The sequence below is a fragment of the Acipenser ruthenus genome, chromosome 4, assembly GCF_902713425.1.
Source record: "Acipenser ruthenus chromosome 4, fAciRut3.2 maternal haplotype, whole genome shotgun sequence".
NCBI lineage: Eukaryota > Metazoa > Chordata > Actinopteri > Acipenseriformes > Acipenseridae > Acipenser > Acipenser ruthenus.
Genome location: NC_081192.1, coordinates 28,474,335 through 28,494,562, shown reverse-complemented (window position 1 = coordinate 28,494,562; position 20,228 = coordinate 28,474,335). Strand labels below are relative to the sequence as shown.

The 20,228-nt window shown below is 35.3% G+C and overlaps 1 protein-coding gene across 1 annotated transcript in view; it reads left to right on the top strand.

The window, feature by feature from the left end:
- The first annotated feature begins 2,395 nt into the window (after window positions 1-2,395).
- The window catches only part of LOC117400762 (clavesin-1-like), a 29,437-nt gene continuing 11,604 nt past the window's right edge, over window positions 2,396-20,228 (top strand). The window contains exons 1-4 of the mRNA XM_034001088.3: window positions 2,396-2,451; window positions 4,461-4,651; window positions 6,789-7,409; window positions 10,938-11,112. Of these exons, the coding sequence (XP_033856979.1) occupies window positions 7,021-7,409; window positions 10,938-11,112 (564 nt within the window). The 5' untranslated portion in view covers window positions 2,396-2,451; window positions 4,461-4,651; window positions 6,789-7,020. The remainder of the gene's footprint in view (window positions 2,452-4,460; window positions 4,652-6,788; window positions 7,410-10,937; window positions 11,113-20,228) is intronic.

Below are 20,228 nucleotides of genomic sequence, written 5' to 3'. Positions count from 1 at the left end.
TTCATTATTATTTTGAGCACCTTTGAGTGCGCCAGCGTCTCCTGCGTGTCAGTGAATTGCCCACCACCCTTCCACACTGGGTTATACAGGATTAATTTGAAATTAGAAAATGGATCGGAGTTTTCCTTTAACCTGATTGGTCAATACTGTCTGTTTATGGACACAGCCCAGGCCAGTTGCATGTTCAACAACAACAATTAACAATTGCCTAGTGCTGCTATTGGTTGGGATGTTTAACCCTTTATTATGACAAATACGAGGGCTTACATCTCTGATAAAGGACCTTGAATGTTATCTTTTAAACTATGTTTAATCACTGTTCCAAATCAATCCACCCGAAAATACGTAAACACGGTAGTCATGTATTTTACCATTTTTCTGCTTGTTGAAAGAAAATATCGGTTCTTGTACACGCCCTCTGAATGCTGCCTGTCAATGTAGATGAATGATGCTTCCTCGCTGTCCTATCTATCTATTTAAATGTAGTATAGAAAAATAAGTTTAAAAAAATATATAATATTGAGAATAGTGTTTGCTGGCCGCAGCAATACAGTAACCACAATAGCAACTAGCCTCCAGTTTGAATGACGAGTTGAAGAAATCCAACAACTGGATGCAGTCTGATTACTTTTCTCAGCAACTTTACTTCAGCATAACACTCAGTAACAACACAGGCATGGTGCTCTCTTCTCTCACAAAGCCAGGAAAGAGGCTTTGAATACACTTTATGAACACACACTGTGCACATGTTACTTAACAAACAGGATGATCAGCATTAACACATCGACTACTAGATATGTTTAATTACTAAAACTTTTTATTTTATTTATTTTGTTAACACATTGTTAATGGTTGGTTTTCTTCATAAAAATAATAAGACTTTTTCAGGAAATGTTCAATCAAAAGAGCTTACTTCTGGAACAAAACAAATCCAAAGACAGTACAGAACGTAATCACATGCAGAAGCTGCAGGTAAACCTACAGGACTCAACAGGTAGCAGTTAAGCCCCAAAATACAAGTTAAAGACATTAATATATCCCATTGGAGGCTCGCCAGCGAGCGCCTCGTGACGGCACCTTTTGGCAAAACCTTTGTTGATTAGAACCAGTTTTATTTGGGTTGATTGTGGTTCGCACATACGCTCAAAATCCACTTTTTAAGTAGAAACAACTCATGCATAAACAAGAGTCATCTGCCCGAGGTCAGAACTGCTCCCTGAGAATAATGAAAAAAAAACTGTTTCTTAGCTTTTTTTAGACATGGAGCCACCTTGGGCTGGGTGCAAATTAACATAGCTACAAGGACCTGGCAGCGCTAAGCAGTAGATAGAAATAATAAAAAAAAAAACCTTACACTAAACACAGGAAAATTACAAAATGTTCAGAGACATAGTTTCTCACTTGTTTATCATTTAAAGGTGCACATACAATTATTACAATTTATATAAAATCTTACAATCCCCACTTTGAACCTTTAACAAACAAACAAACAGGTTTGCGTGACGGGCCTGCAGGTTGTTAGATCTTTAAATTTCCGATCGTACCCGTCGATCATCTGTCACCTACATTCTGCTCAGTCTACCAAAAGTAATCTCCTTCTTAAAATTTGTATTAACGAGAATTGACTGTCCTCATGTAAATATCATAACTTGTCAATGCGGCACCATGATCTATTTTGTGTTAATTGTCTAGGCTACTAAGTAGTTACTTTTGGGATAACTATCACATTGCAAATGCTCTCCTTTGCAAAAGAATATAACAATTAATAAATGTGTGTGACCCGAATGCCTTGTGGTGATGTCAGACCAGGAAGTAAATAACAACAGTACTGGGGTATGGAAGCGCTGATGCACGAATTTAATAATATATAAACAGTTTGTACAAAAACAAAACACTGAACAAAACAAAATGGCATGGTGGCCAAAACAGACAAACACAACAGATACAGAACCAACAAATATCGTGCTGGTGTAAAACCAGCACGGGTAGCAATTGCTTTCTAGATGTTTTATTGTTATCTCACCACTCATGTCTCTTGTTCCACCTTTGAACACACTAACCTTGACCTAAACCGTGCTCCTTTTAAGCATCTGTGCCAGGACTCAATTGCTTGTTAATTATTCAATCGAGTCCAGGCAGTCTGTATGTGAACTACTTTACACCCCCATGCCCAAATACCTACTGTGGCGGATCCTTGCCTGGAAGAAATGTGTTGGGGTTTGGCAGAAATATGGTTAATTTCTGTCCCTACCAGAGAAATGTGTGTGTGTCATTGTTTGCACAGCCACAGTTGTAATTAATTGATACCTGTTTTATAGTTTAATTGGTGCCACCTGCCTGTAATAAGCAGGCAGATATTTAAACCAGGCAAAAAGTTTGTTCTGGCCAGTCTCCAGTCTGTGTGAAAAGAGAGACTGGCACTGTGAAAAGACCTGTGTGATGAAAAAAAAGGTAGTGTGTAAAGCTTTTTGTTTGTGTTGTACCGTTTATGTTTGGTGACTGGTAAACAGCTTAGCTGTCCAGTTTTGTTAGTTTAGGGATTGTGAAAAGTTTTAGTTAGTACTACATGTGTGAGTTTGGTTTTTGTTTTGTTTTGTTTTCAGTTGTCTTTTACTTTCTGTAAATATAAAAACGGCACCCTAAAGTGCCTAAAAACTAGAACGTTTATGTCTGGGTCTGCATTAAAAAGGGCTATGAACCTAAAAACAAGTGATATTTCTCACACTACATTTTAAATACTAATAATCCCACACCTATACATACAGTACATATACACAATAACACACCACATAAAACATCAAAACACACAGGGGTGGGGGTACCCCGCCACAATGTGCATTAAGCTGAACAACTTTCATTCATGGATCAATTCAATATTAACTCCACCAGGAAAAAGGGAAAAGTCAATAAAACCACCCACTGAAAGCCTGTGCTGAAAGGCAATATGCAGATTTGCTGCTAGCTTTTCCTGATTTTGCATGCTGTAGAATTTAGATTGATATGTTGGTGATTCACAAAATACTACATGAGTGTTTATCAATTGTACCCTATAGATGAAATTAATCAAAATGTTTTTTTCATCTTCAAGGAGATCAAATGCATAAATATAATAACTTATATTTTATACAAGTACTATATATATATATATATATATATATATATATATATATATATATATATATATATATCTAAATACGACCACCCTTTAAATGTATATTAATCTTTTGAAATGAAAACATGCAGTACAAGAATGCAGCACTCCTCTTACTCTCCTGTCCCCAACCTCCTGAGGTATGTACTAAAGTGGGGGATGATCTGATCCCAAACTTTGTTCCCCATTTCTAAAGCTTGGGGCCATTTGATTTTTTTTATGTATTATAACAATATACCTGTCTAATTATATTATATATCTAGCAAAAATAATATTTACATTACATGGGCATGTAGCTATACATTTTATGGGATAAATCATCACATGCAGTCAACATTACAACACATGTGATTACATGTTGCCAATGGCTAGCATTGTGCTTTCATATTCCACCAGAAAGCACTATATTCAAGGACCATGTGTAACATGGTATTAAAAATCAGCATACGCCATGAAAAGTAAATGATAAAAAAATAACTCACTGTTTTAACAAATAGTATATAATAATATTCACACAAATGTTATGTTTGTTATCTCATGAAATAACAAACAATGTCCATTGTAATAATGTAATCTTCTCCAACATTGAATGGGGGATGGTGGTCCCATGAGGCTGCTGTACTGGCAGGTGATAAATGACAGAGAAACATCACAATTCTGTCAAACACAAATCAAATCCTCCCAGGTCCTAAAGACAGTTAAACATAGTGCACCCCTACTGTAAGAAACATACAGTATATTTAAAGTATAGCCCCGCTTACTGAAGCTGTGTAGAATGTAAAGGAACTGCATGCCAGTTATTGATATTGTAAATTATTATTTTTCCCCTTTTAGGGAAAACGTCACAAGAAATTACGTAAAGAAAAGTGAGTAATGAAACAGAGTCCTGTAACCAATTACAATAAAACCCTTCCTGTGAGTTATGCTTGGATGCACATGGAATTTACAAGACTTTTATCAGATGCATATACCTTAGATAAGTTTATGTTTTGTGATATATGTGTGTATATATATATATATATATATATATATATATATATATATATATATATATATATATATATATATATATATATATATATGGTTACATACAAAATATGACAATACTATTAAAAAACGTTTTGATTTTTTCATATTACATTTTGTATTTACCTAGCCATTTTACTGCAGGTCTTTAAATGTACTACTTCGACTATTAATAAATAGAGAGAGAGAGAGAGAGAGAGAGAGAGAGAGAGAGAGAGAGAGAGAAAAAACCTACTACTGACTATTTATATCTGATGAAAAGATTGCCTTTGAGAATTCTTAGGACCTGGAAGAAATTTGACACTGTGGGGGAGGACAAGAGCGGTTCAGCACATGACTACTACAGTACTAGAATCACAGCAGAAGGACTTATGCTCACAGCATCCCTGGACAAATCTGACATTAAGAATATATTTAATTGATATACTAACCACGGCATAAAGAAAATGAGTAAACATTAAAAAGACACGCAAGGTAAGAATACCATTCACGGTAGTTGAAATAATGCCTTTGCACCATTGCAGCACTTGAGGCGTTTGCTGTATACGGCTGCAGAGTATTTCAGCACCTCTGTGCATGAACAGCTCTCATCTGCAACTATTCCATTCGCTTCATACTCACATCCTCCATTGCATTTTCAAGGCGTACTTTTTACATACTGCATGTTTGGGTTTTCTAAAACATTTATTCAAGACCGTTTAAAAGAAAGGAACGTCTAAGTGCATCAGACCCTAAAGACACAGCTCTTAGCCAGCTGTTGGAATACAGTGAAAAGTTATTTAACAGACTGCTGTAAACTAGGAAAATAGGACAGACAAGGAAGTAGCCTCATTGCAAACTGAAGTCATTTGTTTTCTTGGCATATTTGTATATTTAGTAGCACAGCACTATGACCATCTCTGTATTGTGCTGCCTGTGTCGTTTTGGTGATTTTATTATGGTTTCTCGACAAAATACGATGGCTCTTATGAAAACGAATCTATTTAGTTCAAACTCTATGTGACACGTTAATGCACTCTATTTAAATCACTCTATAGTGATCTGAAGCAAGCCCATAATGTAAGTACTTCCGTCGGCATTATCTCTTATATGAAAATGTTTAAAACTGTGATGTAATGACGTCTTTGTGTAGTAATGTACTGTATATCGCTCTATCAGCAAACATTACCGCTAGGGCAAACATATCAATTTACCAGCTTAGTAATTAAGCGTTATGAGTGTTGGTGGTAGGGCATGACACATATGTTGTCGTAATAAACGCAAAACATCTGCCTGTTGAACAGGAAAACTGAACGTATTAAACGGTATATTTCCTGGACCTACGTTATAAACTAGTCCGTTTTAACCAGAGTAAATCCACATTAAAACCCATGTTGTTTGGCATGGACATGTCTCCTCTCAATACGTTGTGAACTGGAACTCTGTTCTAACAGGATCCGTTATAAGTGGAGTGCACCTGTACTGTAACATATTACAAATAATACTGGAACAGTTCGATGTTATTAATATTTGCAGATGTTGCTACGAAATTACTGGCACTAAGGCAGCTTCACAAAATAAATTGTAAATATAACTATCCATTTCCTTAAGGCCAATACAATATAAATATATATCTTTATTCGGCTGTGATCTCAAACTACTGGCAGCAGTCTTTTGGGGATTTCTTTCTGGCAGTAGTGTTTCTACTGGCAGTACGAAATATCCAAAAAGACTGCTTCCAGTAAATTCTACTGGCTCGAGTCACTCCGAATAATGCAACTTAAAAAAATAACAGACATAACAAGTACAGAAATATATATATATATATATATATATATATATATATATATATATATATATATATTATATATATATATATATATATATATCAATGTACAGATATATATATATATATATCAATGTACAGATATATATCATACTATGCAGTTATTCATACAATAGGCCTACATGTTATCTTAAATAATAAAACAATTAAAAAATGTCAATTGTACATAATCTTTGGAATTTTCATATAAAGTATCCTGTTCTTCCATCTTTAAGCAGTACGCTTACCAATCTATTCCTTTGAAGGGTCTCATGCATATTACTGTGAAAGTACCCTAAACTCCCAATGCTGACTAATATTTAAACAAACAGAATGCATGGACAACTTGCTAACATATATATTTGGATTTAATAAAATGAGAAAATCAGCTGTCATGTGTAGTTCAAGCTGCTTGTCATCAGCCAAATTGATTAACAGTTACTGTGTATTATGGAAATGCTAGTGGGAGACACAAGAACATGTTAACTTTAAGTAAACTTAAGTTTAAAAATGAATTATGCATCTCTGTATCCAATTGGTTGTTTTACAGTCTGAACAAGCTATACTATACTGTAGAAGCACAATTACTGTGTGCAATGAATGTATTTATCCCAAATCCTTTGTGTCTGAGAAAACATTTGGGTTGACTTGATTGAAGAAATGTAGAGCTCTATAAGCTTTATTTATCACCTTAAGATACCCCTGAATGTTTTGAATGAGTTTCATGTTGGTAACTGATGTGGTATTTATTGGTGCAAGTGAATTTATAGCATAAGCCTGTTTCAGACATGCTGTTATCTCTTTTAGAACCATGTTGTAAGCAGCGGCTGTTGCCATACAAATAATCAACCTACTTTACCTATGCCTCCTGGGAAGATAATAAACAAGAACATCTGATTCTCTGAAGTCATTTTTTGGCAGCTTTGCTTTGGGCCATTTCTACAATGTACAGAACCTTAACACCAGTGTGATTTTAATGCTATAACAAGACGACAATTAAAGAGATTGAAAACCCAAGAGTGGATTTATCTTTTAAAAAATGACCCATTTGCAAGCTGGTCTTTGTCCTGAAACTATAGAGAAAGCTCGTTTGGAACTAAATGAGAACCTGGACACTTTACATCAGGATATACAGCAGGTCAGAGACATGGTCATCACAAGACCCGATATAGGTTTTCTGCGAACAGACGATGCTTTCATTTTAAGGTTCCTTAGAGCAAGGAAATGTAATCAAATGGAGACCTTCAAACTGCTTGCTCAGTATTTTCAATACCGTCAGCAGAATTTGGACATGTTTAAAAGCTTCAAGGCAGACGATCCTGGGATCAAACGAGCGTTGATGGATGGCTTTCCTGGCGTCTTAGAAAACCTTGATCAATACGGCAGGAAGATCCTAATCCTCTTTGCATCTAACTGGGACCAGAGTAGGTAAATGTACCCGTATACATAGTTCTTATTTATGGGTTGTTTGTTTTCAGACTTCTTCAAAGTTTCACCAGCTTTTGCCACAATGCATTAGGTATGTATGTATGTATGTATGTATGTACAGCTATGGCCAAAAGTTTTTCATCACTCTATATAATTAACTAATTTTGCTTCATAAAGTTGAATGAAGCCTGCTGAATAATGTTATGTTAACATATTGAATTACACACCGCTTTCTAGTTCCCATATACTTAATGAAAAATTGACAAAAAATTGAAAAATGTGACATTTCCAAATCTAACATCAAATACTGTACTACTATTATGGCTTCCGGACTTTTGCGATATCATTTTGTAGTTTCTTTGATTACATGACGTTAAATAAAAGAGGTAAATTATGTTCATATAGTTTTTTTTTTTTTTTTAATTGTGTCCAATTTTAAAATTATTTTGTCCACAGCTGTATTTATGTGTGTGTATTTATATTTATTATTCACGCGTTGATTAGTTGAGGGGAAAAAAGACTAAAAAAGAAATATGGTTTGAGCCATTCATCTGATCCCTCTACAACTACCAATATACAGAATTAACTACAGCCACCACATTCATGGCCCTTCCATCATAGTGGAGTAAATTCATTAATTATATGATATATAGCAGTACTAAGAAGAAAATGCAGTAATACAAATGTTTTGACATGAGTTCCTAATCATGTCATGTCTTCATACAGTAAATAAAGACACTAATAAATACAAATTTTAGTACAGTTTCAAAAAAGTGTAACATTATACATTTGGACACAAAAATGCAGTTTAACATGATTTTCCTTTCAAATACTACTGTATTAATAATATTGTAGCGTTGAGAGTAAGAAACAGCTCACACACAGACAGGTGTCTGAGTTCTCGAATGCACGGTTTATTGTAACACAAAACAAGGAGAACCACTGTGGGCCGTGGCTCACGCCAAAATAATAAAATACTAGTTCTGCTAGATGGTTTATTAAAATCACTAATATACATTAAAAACACAAGTAGAAAGGTAAATATTGGAGTGGCTGTACAAGTTTAAAGACATCAAATCAGAGCCCACAGTCTGCCAACCAAAAACACTTCCACTCCATTAAAGCTACACTGACTTTTCATTTTCACATCTAAAAGCAACATTAACGAGTAGGTAGCGGGTTTCTGAAAAATATAGCGTCATAGTGTTTTTACAGCTGTTTAAATAACGCTCCTATAATTTCTCTTTTCATTGTTAACATCCTGAAAACTTTTTACACTAATAACTTTAAAGTCTGTTTCAAAGCTCTTTTCTAAATGGCCACTGTAGTGCACTGGGGTTTGAGATCTGCAAGAAGAGCAAAAAACAAACAAGGAAAAAAAAACAGAACAACAAGTGCTCTGGCTTTTCTGCTCCATATCACATCATTGATCGTTATTGCTGTGTTACCTGTTTGACAATGTGGGCAATAATCCTTACATCAGTGCACTAGAGCGGCCATTTTGAAAATATCTTTGAAACAGACTTTAAAGTTATAAGTGTAACAAGTTGTCACGATGTTAACAATGAAAAGAAAAATGACAGGTATGTTATTTAAATAGTTGTATCAACACGTGGGGGCATGTTACACTTTATTTTTCGGAACCCCACTACTTACTCTTTAAGTATTTTAAACACCAGAACTAACCCAGAAAAAGTGTCCAGCCAATTAGTTTCTCATGTGATTTTACCTTCAATATACCAGGTACAGCAGCACACTTGTAAGTTTTGAATGCAACGTAAAATGTATGTTTTTTCCTTGAACAGCATCAAACCAAAATAAAAACATAATATATGGCCACAGCTGCAAGAATACTCTCTGTACTTAATAATTAAATTAATACATTACAGTGGATAGTTGTTTATGTAGTTATTTAATTGATGTAGTTAATGTATGTAGTTTACTGGGAGAAAAGCCTGAAGATAGTGTCCAATGAAGTTGTTCTTTTTTTATAGTTCTTAAAGCCAGAACTCCTGGTGCTATGTGTACTGTTGCATTATAGTTGTATAATGAACCAGCTCTAAAACAGCTGCTTTAAATAATCAAAATGGGATTTAAAAACAGTCCTCTATAAACTATTCCTTAATCATTCCTTCCGGTTTTGTGAATAGGGACAATTGTTTAATTGTAGTCACCTTCCACTTAAAGGTTAAGTAGCTTTAAATGGCATTTCTTGTTTTCACTTTCCTCTTACATATTATGAGGCTTACAGTGTATCACACTGCATAGTTGTTATTGTACCCATGTACTGTGTTTCTGTCAAAGCAACTTTAACACATACAGGTTATTGTAATATAAACTACTCAGAATATAGCAAACATCAAAAAAATAAATAAAAAATGAACGGTGACAGTAAAAATAAATAAATAAATTATGAAAATGTAATTGTAATAAAAGTGACTCATCAACAGTACCATGTAAGAGACAAATACATACCCTCCAACTGTACCGATTTAGCAGGTACAATACCTAATTTCTAACTTTGGTACCGAATCCCCACAAATTGATTGCGTGTACCTAATTTTTAGGTTCATCTGAAGCCTTTTTCTTTCTTTTTTTTTCTGCATGGCCTCACCAGGACACTAGAGGCATGTGGGTGCTTGCATCACATCCCCATAGTTCCTAAACAAAGAAATTATGCCAGGAAATTATACCGTTAAGACGCATCTCATTCTCCGCCTGGTCTGAGGCACATGTTAATTATGATGCCAGTAAGGGTCAATTAACAGTACAATACAGATTTATGAATCAGATGAATAATATGCTAATGAGAAAATTGGTCTCTAAGGGCACGTTATACTAACATCGTGATGAGTGATGTTTTTTGACGGTAAATGTCGTTCATGCATCACCCGATGAAATACTGGCATGTTAAACACTATTACTGGCATAAAGGAGACGGTACATTTTACGAATATGGGCCTACGAGTCCTGCTTGCAAGTGCAAGATAGATTCCAAAGGAGATCCGGTAAAAAAGTAGTTCTTAACTGTAGCTTTGAATGTGAAAGTTATTCAACGCTAGCTCTATCCAACGCTAGATATATCTATCTGTCTATTTATCTATCTGTCTGTCTTTTTATGGTATAGATATTTCTGATGTCCTTGTATAATTTAATAATAATGTTATCATTTCATAATTTAAAATCCCTAATAATACCTTTCTAGAGTACAGTAATCACTTTTCAGCTTGTCTCCCTTGTAACTTGTATCTAGCATATCGAAAAAATTCTGCTAACAGATTTGAGAATGCCTTTCTTAAGACTGTATTCTCTCTCTCTCTTATCTGCCACATAACAAGTCCTCATTTTGATTCTATTTCATGCTGGGATCTTTAAACTCAGACTGTATCTTTCTATTTGAAAAATCTTGTCGTGTATATCTCCTAAACAATATATTATCCTATATGATAAGTGCAGATGTTGTTTTCCCCATACACTGATTTAAAGAAGGTAACAGTGTTTTTCATGTTTCTGTGACCTCTTCTCTAGGAACTATTTTGTTGACATCCTAAGGGCCATCCTGCTCTCTTTGGAAGTCCTGATTGAAGACCCAGAACTGCAAATCAATGGCTTCACCTTAATAATAGACTGGAGCAACTTCTCCTTTAAACAAGCATCCAAACTCACCCCCACCATACTCAAACTGGCCATTGAAGGGCTACAGGTAAGTCAATTACCGTAGCAGGCCTCTGCAGTGAACATTATGCTTTCTGGTTTATTTTCTGCAGCCTGCAAAGGGGGGTGCAGTATGCTTTCCATTCTTCTGTCTGACCCAAGTCAAGGTCACAGAATACCAAGTGCATTCTACGTTCTCACGGTAGAACCGATGAGCCAATTTGGATAAATGTTGCAGAATTGAACAGTTAGGTACAAACGTGGTTCCTATTGTGTTTAAAGTAAACCAGTGAATCGCAAGTAGGTCAAAATAGCCTCTTTTTACCTTTCCTTTGCTTACGATTGTAAGTCGCCCTGGATAAGGGCGTCTGCTAAGAAATAAATAATAATAATAATAATAATAATAATAATAATAATAATAATAATAATAATAATAATAATAATAATAATAATAATAATAATAAAGTACCATTGATCAATAACTAAAACTATTTATCCAAAAATGTCCGGCTAAGGATTTTCATAGATTGTAAATTAGTTCATTGTGAAAACATGTTTTTGATGGATTTTGGGGGAGGTCTATTTGCCATATTTACCAACATATAATCACTTTCTGTATCTGGTTAATTAATGTAGATAAAAAAATTACAGGATTTTTTTTTTTTTTTTTTTTTTTATCTGACCCTCGGTTTTACTGATTTATATCTGTTTTTTTTGGTCTACTATTCAATATTTTCCTGGTACTATTTTCTAGGAAATACACAATATTTTGATTAAAATTTTGTTTTATTTTGACTCCGACATTGTAATAAGCAGCCTTACATTGCATCCTAGTATACAGCAGGTACGTTTAGACATCAGAGGATCAAATGACGTTCAAACGTCGCACATTGGTTCTCTGTTCACAAACACATTATCACCTGATTCTGTTTGCCAATCATTATTGTGGCAAGTGATGGCCATAGTAACTAAGTTGATCAAAAACTAAATTGAAATACTTACACTAAAATATATTTTGAGTGGATGAGGAATGGGGAGAAAACGTAAATCAGTTTATGAATATTAAAAAAAAATAAAAATGTTTCGAAGTATAAAAAGCCAAAAAGCAGAAGTGGGCCAGATGAGGCAGAAGATGCATAGCGCTGCAAATACTGCTGCATTGAGGTAAATGTTTGCGCTGACAGAATAAAAGAACATATTGAAAGTAAGCAACACATTAAACTAAAACAAGAAAGTGAACTGAGAGACAAGCAATCCATTTATGCGGCTTTTACACACGCTTTAATAAAAGAGAGCGCAGAATGACTGTGTTAATGAGTTTGTCAGAGCGCTGTGCTGTTTATTGCAGAGAGGCATGTATTGGTGACTTCATGTGACAGTGCTGTCCATCAGATAAAACACCGCCTAACGCTGACAATCTTAATCATAAATATTTGACAGAAAATGATAATGTTTTAGTTGGTAAGAACGCATTGATGGAAATGTCCCGATGGCTTGGACCATCTAGTTCTGTCAATTTTCTTTTCTTTTTATGATTTTAAGGCGAATAAACCTGGCTTGTTTTGTGCTGATGTCATGTTCATATCTTCTGCAGATACTATTTCCGTTCGCAAAGTACCAGGTAACATGGGAAAATGTGACCTCGATTACACAATTAGTTCACGTGCAGATTTATCGAGATTCCAGTTGAATGATTGATTAGCAATCGAGTCTCGGTACAGCTGCATAAAAGATGTAGTGTTTCCCTGTTTTCTTCACTCAGGGTTGGGTGTTTGGTCGCTGGAGACCGAGAGCGTAGAAATAATTGCAAATAATAGCAATTGCTACGCATGGTGGAAGACCAGCATGATACTTGTTGTTAGGATTTGTCCACTGTTTCTTTGTCTGTCTATTTGTTTTTGGCCGTTTTGTTTATAAAAGTGTTTGTGTTCCTTACCTGACGTGGCATATCCCTATTTTAATATTTGCAAAATAAACTCTGAAAAATTCCCATCACATTTTTTTAACGAAAATGATGAACTCTATATATAAGGTAATGGCTGTAGAGACTGGAATACATTATTCTAGTGTGATTGTATGCAAGGTGAATGTTGTAGAGCTTCTTGCTTGCCACAATACTTCAAAAAATTAGCCTCATTAGTATTTAATTCTGTAAGTTGTCCAAAACCATAAGTATTACACCTCATACTTCAGTTGAGATTTAACACAATTCATAGCATTGTGTTATATTAATAGTATTGGCTTGTACAGCATATTTGCTTTATAGGAAGGCAAAATTACACATAGTGCAAGGGGCTGAGGGAGAAAAAGATGATTTGAATGCATTTGCCATTGGAACTGTATAATTATGTACAGTTTCAATTATAGATACATGATATACAGACAACTGATAGACAACCCAATAGGTACAATAGGTTTCTGCAGTGCTATATCATCATAAAATATATCAGTTCTCATGTAATCACGTGTAGGCTGCACTGAGCTTGCTGTCCCTGAATATTAATCAAATGCAAATCCAACTGGTAAATATTATTATTTGTTTATTTAGCAGACGTCTTTATCCAAGGCGACTTACAGAGACTAGGGTGAGTGAACTATGCATCAGCTGCAGAGTCACCTGAAAAGACGGAGCACAAGGAGATTAAGTGACTTACTCAAGGTCACACAGTGAGTCAGTGGCTGAGCCGGGATTTGAACCGGGGACCTTCTGGGTGCAAGCCCCCCTCCTCCATATTACTAAGGCATGCTTTCAGGCTTGAAATAAAAAAAGCAATAGATTCAAAGTATGCTGTATTAAAGTGTGTATATTTTAATAGTGTGGTATCTGAAAGGCAGTAGGGAGTTGTTCTCATTAAATAACCCATTGAAATATTAATCATTATGTTACCATACAAAAAAAACAAAAACAAAACAGTCTTCTGCTGCCTAACTTAAGCCCCTTTCATACTGGCGCTCCTACCTGGGTCCTGGCTACCTGGGTCACAATCCTGCATAGTGTGAAACCACCACAGGATGTGGGTTGATGCGCTTTGACCCAGGTTGAATGAGACAAAATGCTTGATGGCCTTTGTAAGCCAACGCAATAACAAACAGCTACACCTGTGTGAAGGTTTCACTTCCGCAAGGAACGTTTATGTTTATTCTGTTTAGTCATATTTTTGTTGCATGAGTCAGATTGCAGCAGGGATGTAGAAATGCTCTAATTAAAAATGTGGCCAACGGTTCAATCCAGAGAAGCTTGGATGGAAACGTCAGTAACAAGCTGCTTCCGGGGCATTGATACGCGCTTTGTGTACTTGCGTCTGTCATCCAGGTCAACCCTGATTTATCAAAAGCAGTGTGAAATCGCATACCCGACCCATATATATATATATATATATATATATATATATATATATATATATATATATAAAACAGTTAAACAAAAAAAAGGTGCTTGTATGGGTACCAGTGAGTATGGCACTTTGAATGCTCTGAGAGTAGTGGCAAGCTTAACATGAACTTATTAAGAATCATTGTAAGGGTTTTGTTTACTGCATAGAATGTCAATGTGGTGTCAACTCCATTATTGTTCCATAATGTTTCATTAGGTTACTGCTTAAGTAAGAAGTTTAGTGATAATGGTTGATGGCTGTTAGCAACAGTGCAAGCTGAAATACCGTAGTATGATTTAAAGGGTAGGTACAAGCACTGTAATAAATGCAGAAATAAAGAAGGTAACACCAAACAGCCATGTTCATTAAGTTGTCTCTATATGTGTTGCATTGTAAAGCTAGTAGAAGTAAGAATTGCAGGATAATTAGAATTGTTATACAGTAATTATAAAAATCAGTTGTATCTTTGATTTAATTTTAAACATGAACATTTTAATCCAATAACAAAATGGACACATAGTGAAAAATGGGTGCAAAATTATATGATTAAAGTATTGTTAATTTTATGTTTTTATCAAGTTATGTGTACTGTACAAATCATACCAGCTTTTCTCACTTGAAGGTGACATCATTATTCCTTAGCATATGACACTAATTTCTGACCAAATCTTGTAACTGGTTATTTTGAATGTTGACACTAATATGGTAAAAAAAAAAAGCTTCAAAATAATCAAGTCATTAACACACAGAACTGATCATTTATCACTCTTTGATACAAAAAGTATGTAAACTAAGTATAGAAGCAACAGCATGAAAAAATAGTGCCTAACACTTACTTGGATTCCCATTTGCACATCTTGTGCAGGAAACAGGACAGCAAGACTTTCTAAATGCTATAATTAAAGCAGAAGCTACTGTGTCTAGTGTGTGATAGCCTGCAGCTCAATCGTTGTCATAATTGGCACAGCAAGGTAGCCACTTAGAGAGCAAGAGAGAGAGAGTGAGAGAGGAGAGAGAGAGTGAGAGAGGAGAGAGAGAGTGGAGAGAGAGGTACAGAGAATTGTCTTGCTATATATATGGAGGCTTCCTTTATGTAAGTGTCGATCATGAAGTTCTTCAATAGATTATTTGACAACCTTTGTGCCACAATGCTGAAATAATATCTTACCCTCCACATTTAACAGGGAAATTGGACAGAATTGGCTGTTGCTGGTAGATTATTTTTCTTTGGGGATATAGACTCATTCTGTTCTGTGCCACGCTACCTTCGTCAACCTCAACAAGATTCATAGAACCCCAGGTGCACTCTTGTAAACATGGAATGTACACCATTAGGCCCAGGCAATGATAAAAACCCTTGCTCTCTTCATGGCTTACCCCACCTCCTTCTTACTGTATCAGAAGCCTCAAGCAGGTGTCTCCACCATCTTGTTCAGTCTGAAACTGCATATCTGGATACTGTTAGCTTGGGTGGCTAACCCTAACCAGCCCAAATGGGATCTATTTCCTCCTGCTAGCTGTTCTCCAAGCTTACTGTTAACAGATTGTTAACTTCATCTATCACTTCTCTTTTGAGGTCCCAAATTGGCCTCTTTCCTCCTCAACCAGAGCCAGTTTCTAGTTCTCTGCCTCCTCGTATATATCGGAATTCTTGTCCACTGAATCCAATATCTTTGAGAATCTGGGTCATGGCGTGCATAATGAATCCCTTGCAACCCACCTCTACTGGATAAACCCAGACTCACCCCTGCTGTTCCACCTCAGCGACTCAGCATACCAGAGTTTCTTCCTCCCATATGCCATCCACTGAATCCTCCCATGGCACTGTTAGCTCCACCAGAAGAACAAGCCATGCTGAGACTGACCTCAATGATAATCCTACGATAATTACCAAAAAGCTGGAACAACCTGTTGCAAACCTCAAAACCATAGCCTTGCTGATATGAAGATTATGTCCTGTGATTGATGAATGCCCTACTATATATATATATAAAAAAAATATGTGAGTAATGTACTGTATTCCTAAAAAAGTTTAAGTAAAAAAGAAGATACAAGAAAATATATGCTAGTTCTGAGGCTCATAAAAGCAAGAAAATGTAATCAGATGTGTTCAATCATGCAGCTAATTAACTAAACCTTTAAATGGTAAAATGTTTGACACATCCTGTCAAATGTTTTCTTGAATCTATCCAGTGACTGGTAAGGAATTCAGCTTAGTCCCATTAACTAGCTGTCATAATCTATTACTCACTGTTCATCCCAATTTCTGTAAAACTCTGCAGAATTAAATTTATTTTAATTAAAAAGTTAATGCAAAGTGCTTTACAAGAACTATTTTGCTGTCCACAGACTGCCAACATATATAATTCTCAGGTTGGTCATAGACTGTAAAGTTTCTGACTAGAACAGCAAGATAACATATTCCAGTGGGAAGGTGGCAATGTATCTGCTTGCCTTTGTGGAGAATGGGGAATTGAAACATTGGGAAGAGGAAGTGTGGGTGGGTGGGTGTTGGGGTTACATATTTTGCTAACGTTAAGCAGCAATTTAGAATGAAGAATACAATTTATTTTATAAAGAACCTATAATATGTAATAGGTAATACATTGTATTATCAAACCTGACTTCTCCTCACAGGGGTTAGGGATGGGGTAAACTAACATAGGTATATCAATAAAATACGATTCTGCCCTTTACAAAAAAATTATAAATGTCACTGCTTGATCCAGACAGCCAGTTCCAAGTAAATAGACTGTTATCTTCCATAAAGCTTCAGAGCTCAGTTAAACAATTAAGCAAATAAAACAAACTTTTTAAAAAATGTATACTTACCGGTGACTTTTATATTTATTTTTTTGCAAGAATTTGACTAAACCCGCTGTACTTATAATTTGTCATGTCCTCACTAACCCAGTTTTTCAATAGTTGCTACTGACTGATGTCCTCGCAGTGGAAGCCACACAGAGTTTTTGCAATGCAGTGGTTCTTCAACACCACTTACTGCTGCATGTCCTTGCCAATGTTTCCTACCAGTTAAATGTCTTTTTTTATTCATTGTATTTGGTTTCAATATTGGCAAGATGACTCAGTTTTTATTTGGTGTTTAAATCTGTAATTTAGCATTCATCCTGTACTGTCCTCCGGTTATTCAGGATGATTCATGCACATCTTTAAAAACTGAACAGAAGCCATGGAGAAAAGCTAAAGTAAAGAGAATGAGTAATGAGAGTGCTTTGGTAGGCTAATCTGTGACAACTCTTTATGCAGTTACACACTCTCTTCCTTACCTCCACTGTTACACTACAGAGGTAAGTAATGTCATGATTTCAGCTGAATTGTACATGGTCTCACAATTGTGCCATGTTCTGGTGATATTATCAACATATTTTTAATATGTTTGAAATTGTCATAATTCTCTTACGTTTGCTTCTTTTTCACACCATACCTGGGATATGTTTGGATTGCCATCCTTATGTTTCTCCTAAATTGTTAGAATATGTAAATACAAATCTATTTGAGAACAGAAGGTTTTACACTATAGTTGTGTAATGGTGAGTTGTGATTAGAAAATGTTATTCAAAAAGGGACTATCAAATACCATTGTTTAACAGTTCTCAGATATTTTAATTACATTTTTCAGTTATATAGTTAAAATCTCTTTTAAAATGTAAAGGAAACAGGATTGTCACAGCCTTGTATCTCAGAAACCATTTGAGGTAACAACTTCATATTTGCAGGATTATATAAAACTATCTTGCTAAATGTGTTGCTGACCATGAAATTGATCTCAGACCTAATATGGCTGCCAAATTGAGGTGAATTGACCTTTTGAAGTTACAGCTGCATGGAGACAGAACATTTTGAGTTATTGTCTTAATATTTGGTGCATAGCTACAGGCATATTCTTAGATTTTCCGACTTAAGTTCCATTACCAGTGATGTCCAGGAAAATGAAATCCCTTTCCTGCTGCATTGCTTTACAGACCACATGCTTTGACATCTGGTCTTTAGAGTTGGTACACACAGTGTTATTCTTTGGTTATATTTATCAAGTCCCATACAGGTGGTGTCTAGTGAAAATGAACTGTTTCAGTGCCAGATTGTTTTTAACCTCCTTACATATCAATGATACAGATCCTATTACTTTATGTTTACAAAACATTCAATCTGATATGACATACCCCTTAGATTATGCTATCAGGAATGCCCATTTTAGTTGCAATAGAAATGTGCTAATTGAGAGAAAAAAAAGAGGGAAGAAAACAGGAACCATTTCTAATATAGCAAAGTATTGTAACATATACTGAGCATCAAAAGAAACGTATCACTATTATACAGTGGCGACTCGCTGCTTGAAAAACTGGTGGAGCACAGTACTGCCCCCCCCCCCCCAAGAAAAAGAGAAGAAAAAACTAACTAACGATGCTGAACCGTGCTCAAACCCGATGCCCGATTTTAACAATTTTTATGTAAACATTAAGCTAGCTTTCTAACATTACCAGATCTTTCATCACAAACAGTTCTAGGCCAGATTGTCACAATCAAGAGAGCTGCACCTGCACTAACCTGAGCGTTTGTAATGGAAGGATCGTCACACTCTCGTGCTGTTAAACTACAGAAGAGTCAGGTTCGGTTTCTGTTGATGTCTCTGGCGTTGGTGGTTTAGCTTTTTTGTTGTAGAAAAAATCCAAATGTAGCTTTCTTTTTGTCGTTTTAACAGGGCTACATAAATTCACTCAGTTTTTAAGCACATATTTTCGATGACTGAACAAGTGAACAAATATAACGGTGAAGGGTCTTAGACACGAGGTTATGTTTTAAGGTTTGAAAGTTTGAAATAAACTGCGCACTTAATATTCCCTACCCACTTATGAAAAACATAAAAATATATATTTTTATTTTTAAATAATAAACCCTGGCAGCAGTGACGTAGCCCGGATTTTTTTTTGGGAGGGGATGGAAATTGTAACTTTAAGGTGAGTAATCACAGTGGTGCAATTGGTAACCTGATTTCTTATTCGTACATTGACGTTTTATTTTCGAAAAATAAAGAACTTTTTTTTTTTTTAACAGAAGATCCAATAACAAATACACTGTTGTGCAAAATAGTAGTAGGCCTAATATTTTGATACATACAAAATAATAGTAGTAGCTAGGCTACATAGCCTCTAAATCACTGCAGAAAAAATAACATAAAAACAAGTGCTCTGGCTTTTCTGTTCCATACCACATCATGGATCATTATTGCTGTGACAATGTGTACTAGAGCAGACATTTTGAAAATAGCTTAGAAACAGACTAAAGTTAAAAGTGTGAAAAGTTGTCAGGATGTTAACAATGACAATAGAAAGTACAGCTACATTATTTAAATAGTTGTAGCAACATGTGGGGATGTGCAAAGCTATATTTTTTGGAACCCCACTACTTACTCTTCAAAGGTGTTGACATCATGAAGGTTGGCTCAACTAAACTGGGAATTTAATTATAATATAATATAATAAAAAAAAACATAATACAGGCTTTGGTGTTGGTTGCTTATACAGTATATTACCATTTATGTAGTATGTTCTTGCCACTATCAAGTAATGCCTACAGCATCAGGTAGTAGTATTAGTTTTTGGTTTTTTTTCTCTCATAGTTTTCTGATTCAGTAAAGTGTCTAGTATGACATTCTGAAATTAGCTAGATCTCAAGGACATAGTATAATATAACAACCAGACATGTATTTCAGACAGATAGCACACAAAACACAGGCTGCCACCCCCTTTCAGGCCACTACCCCTTGTCACAT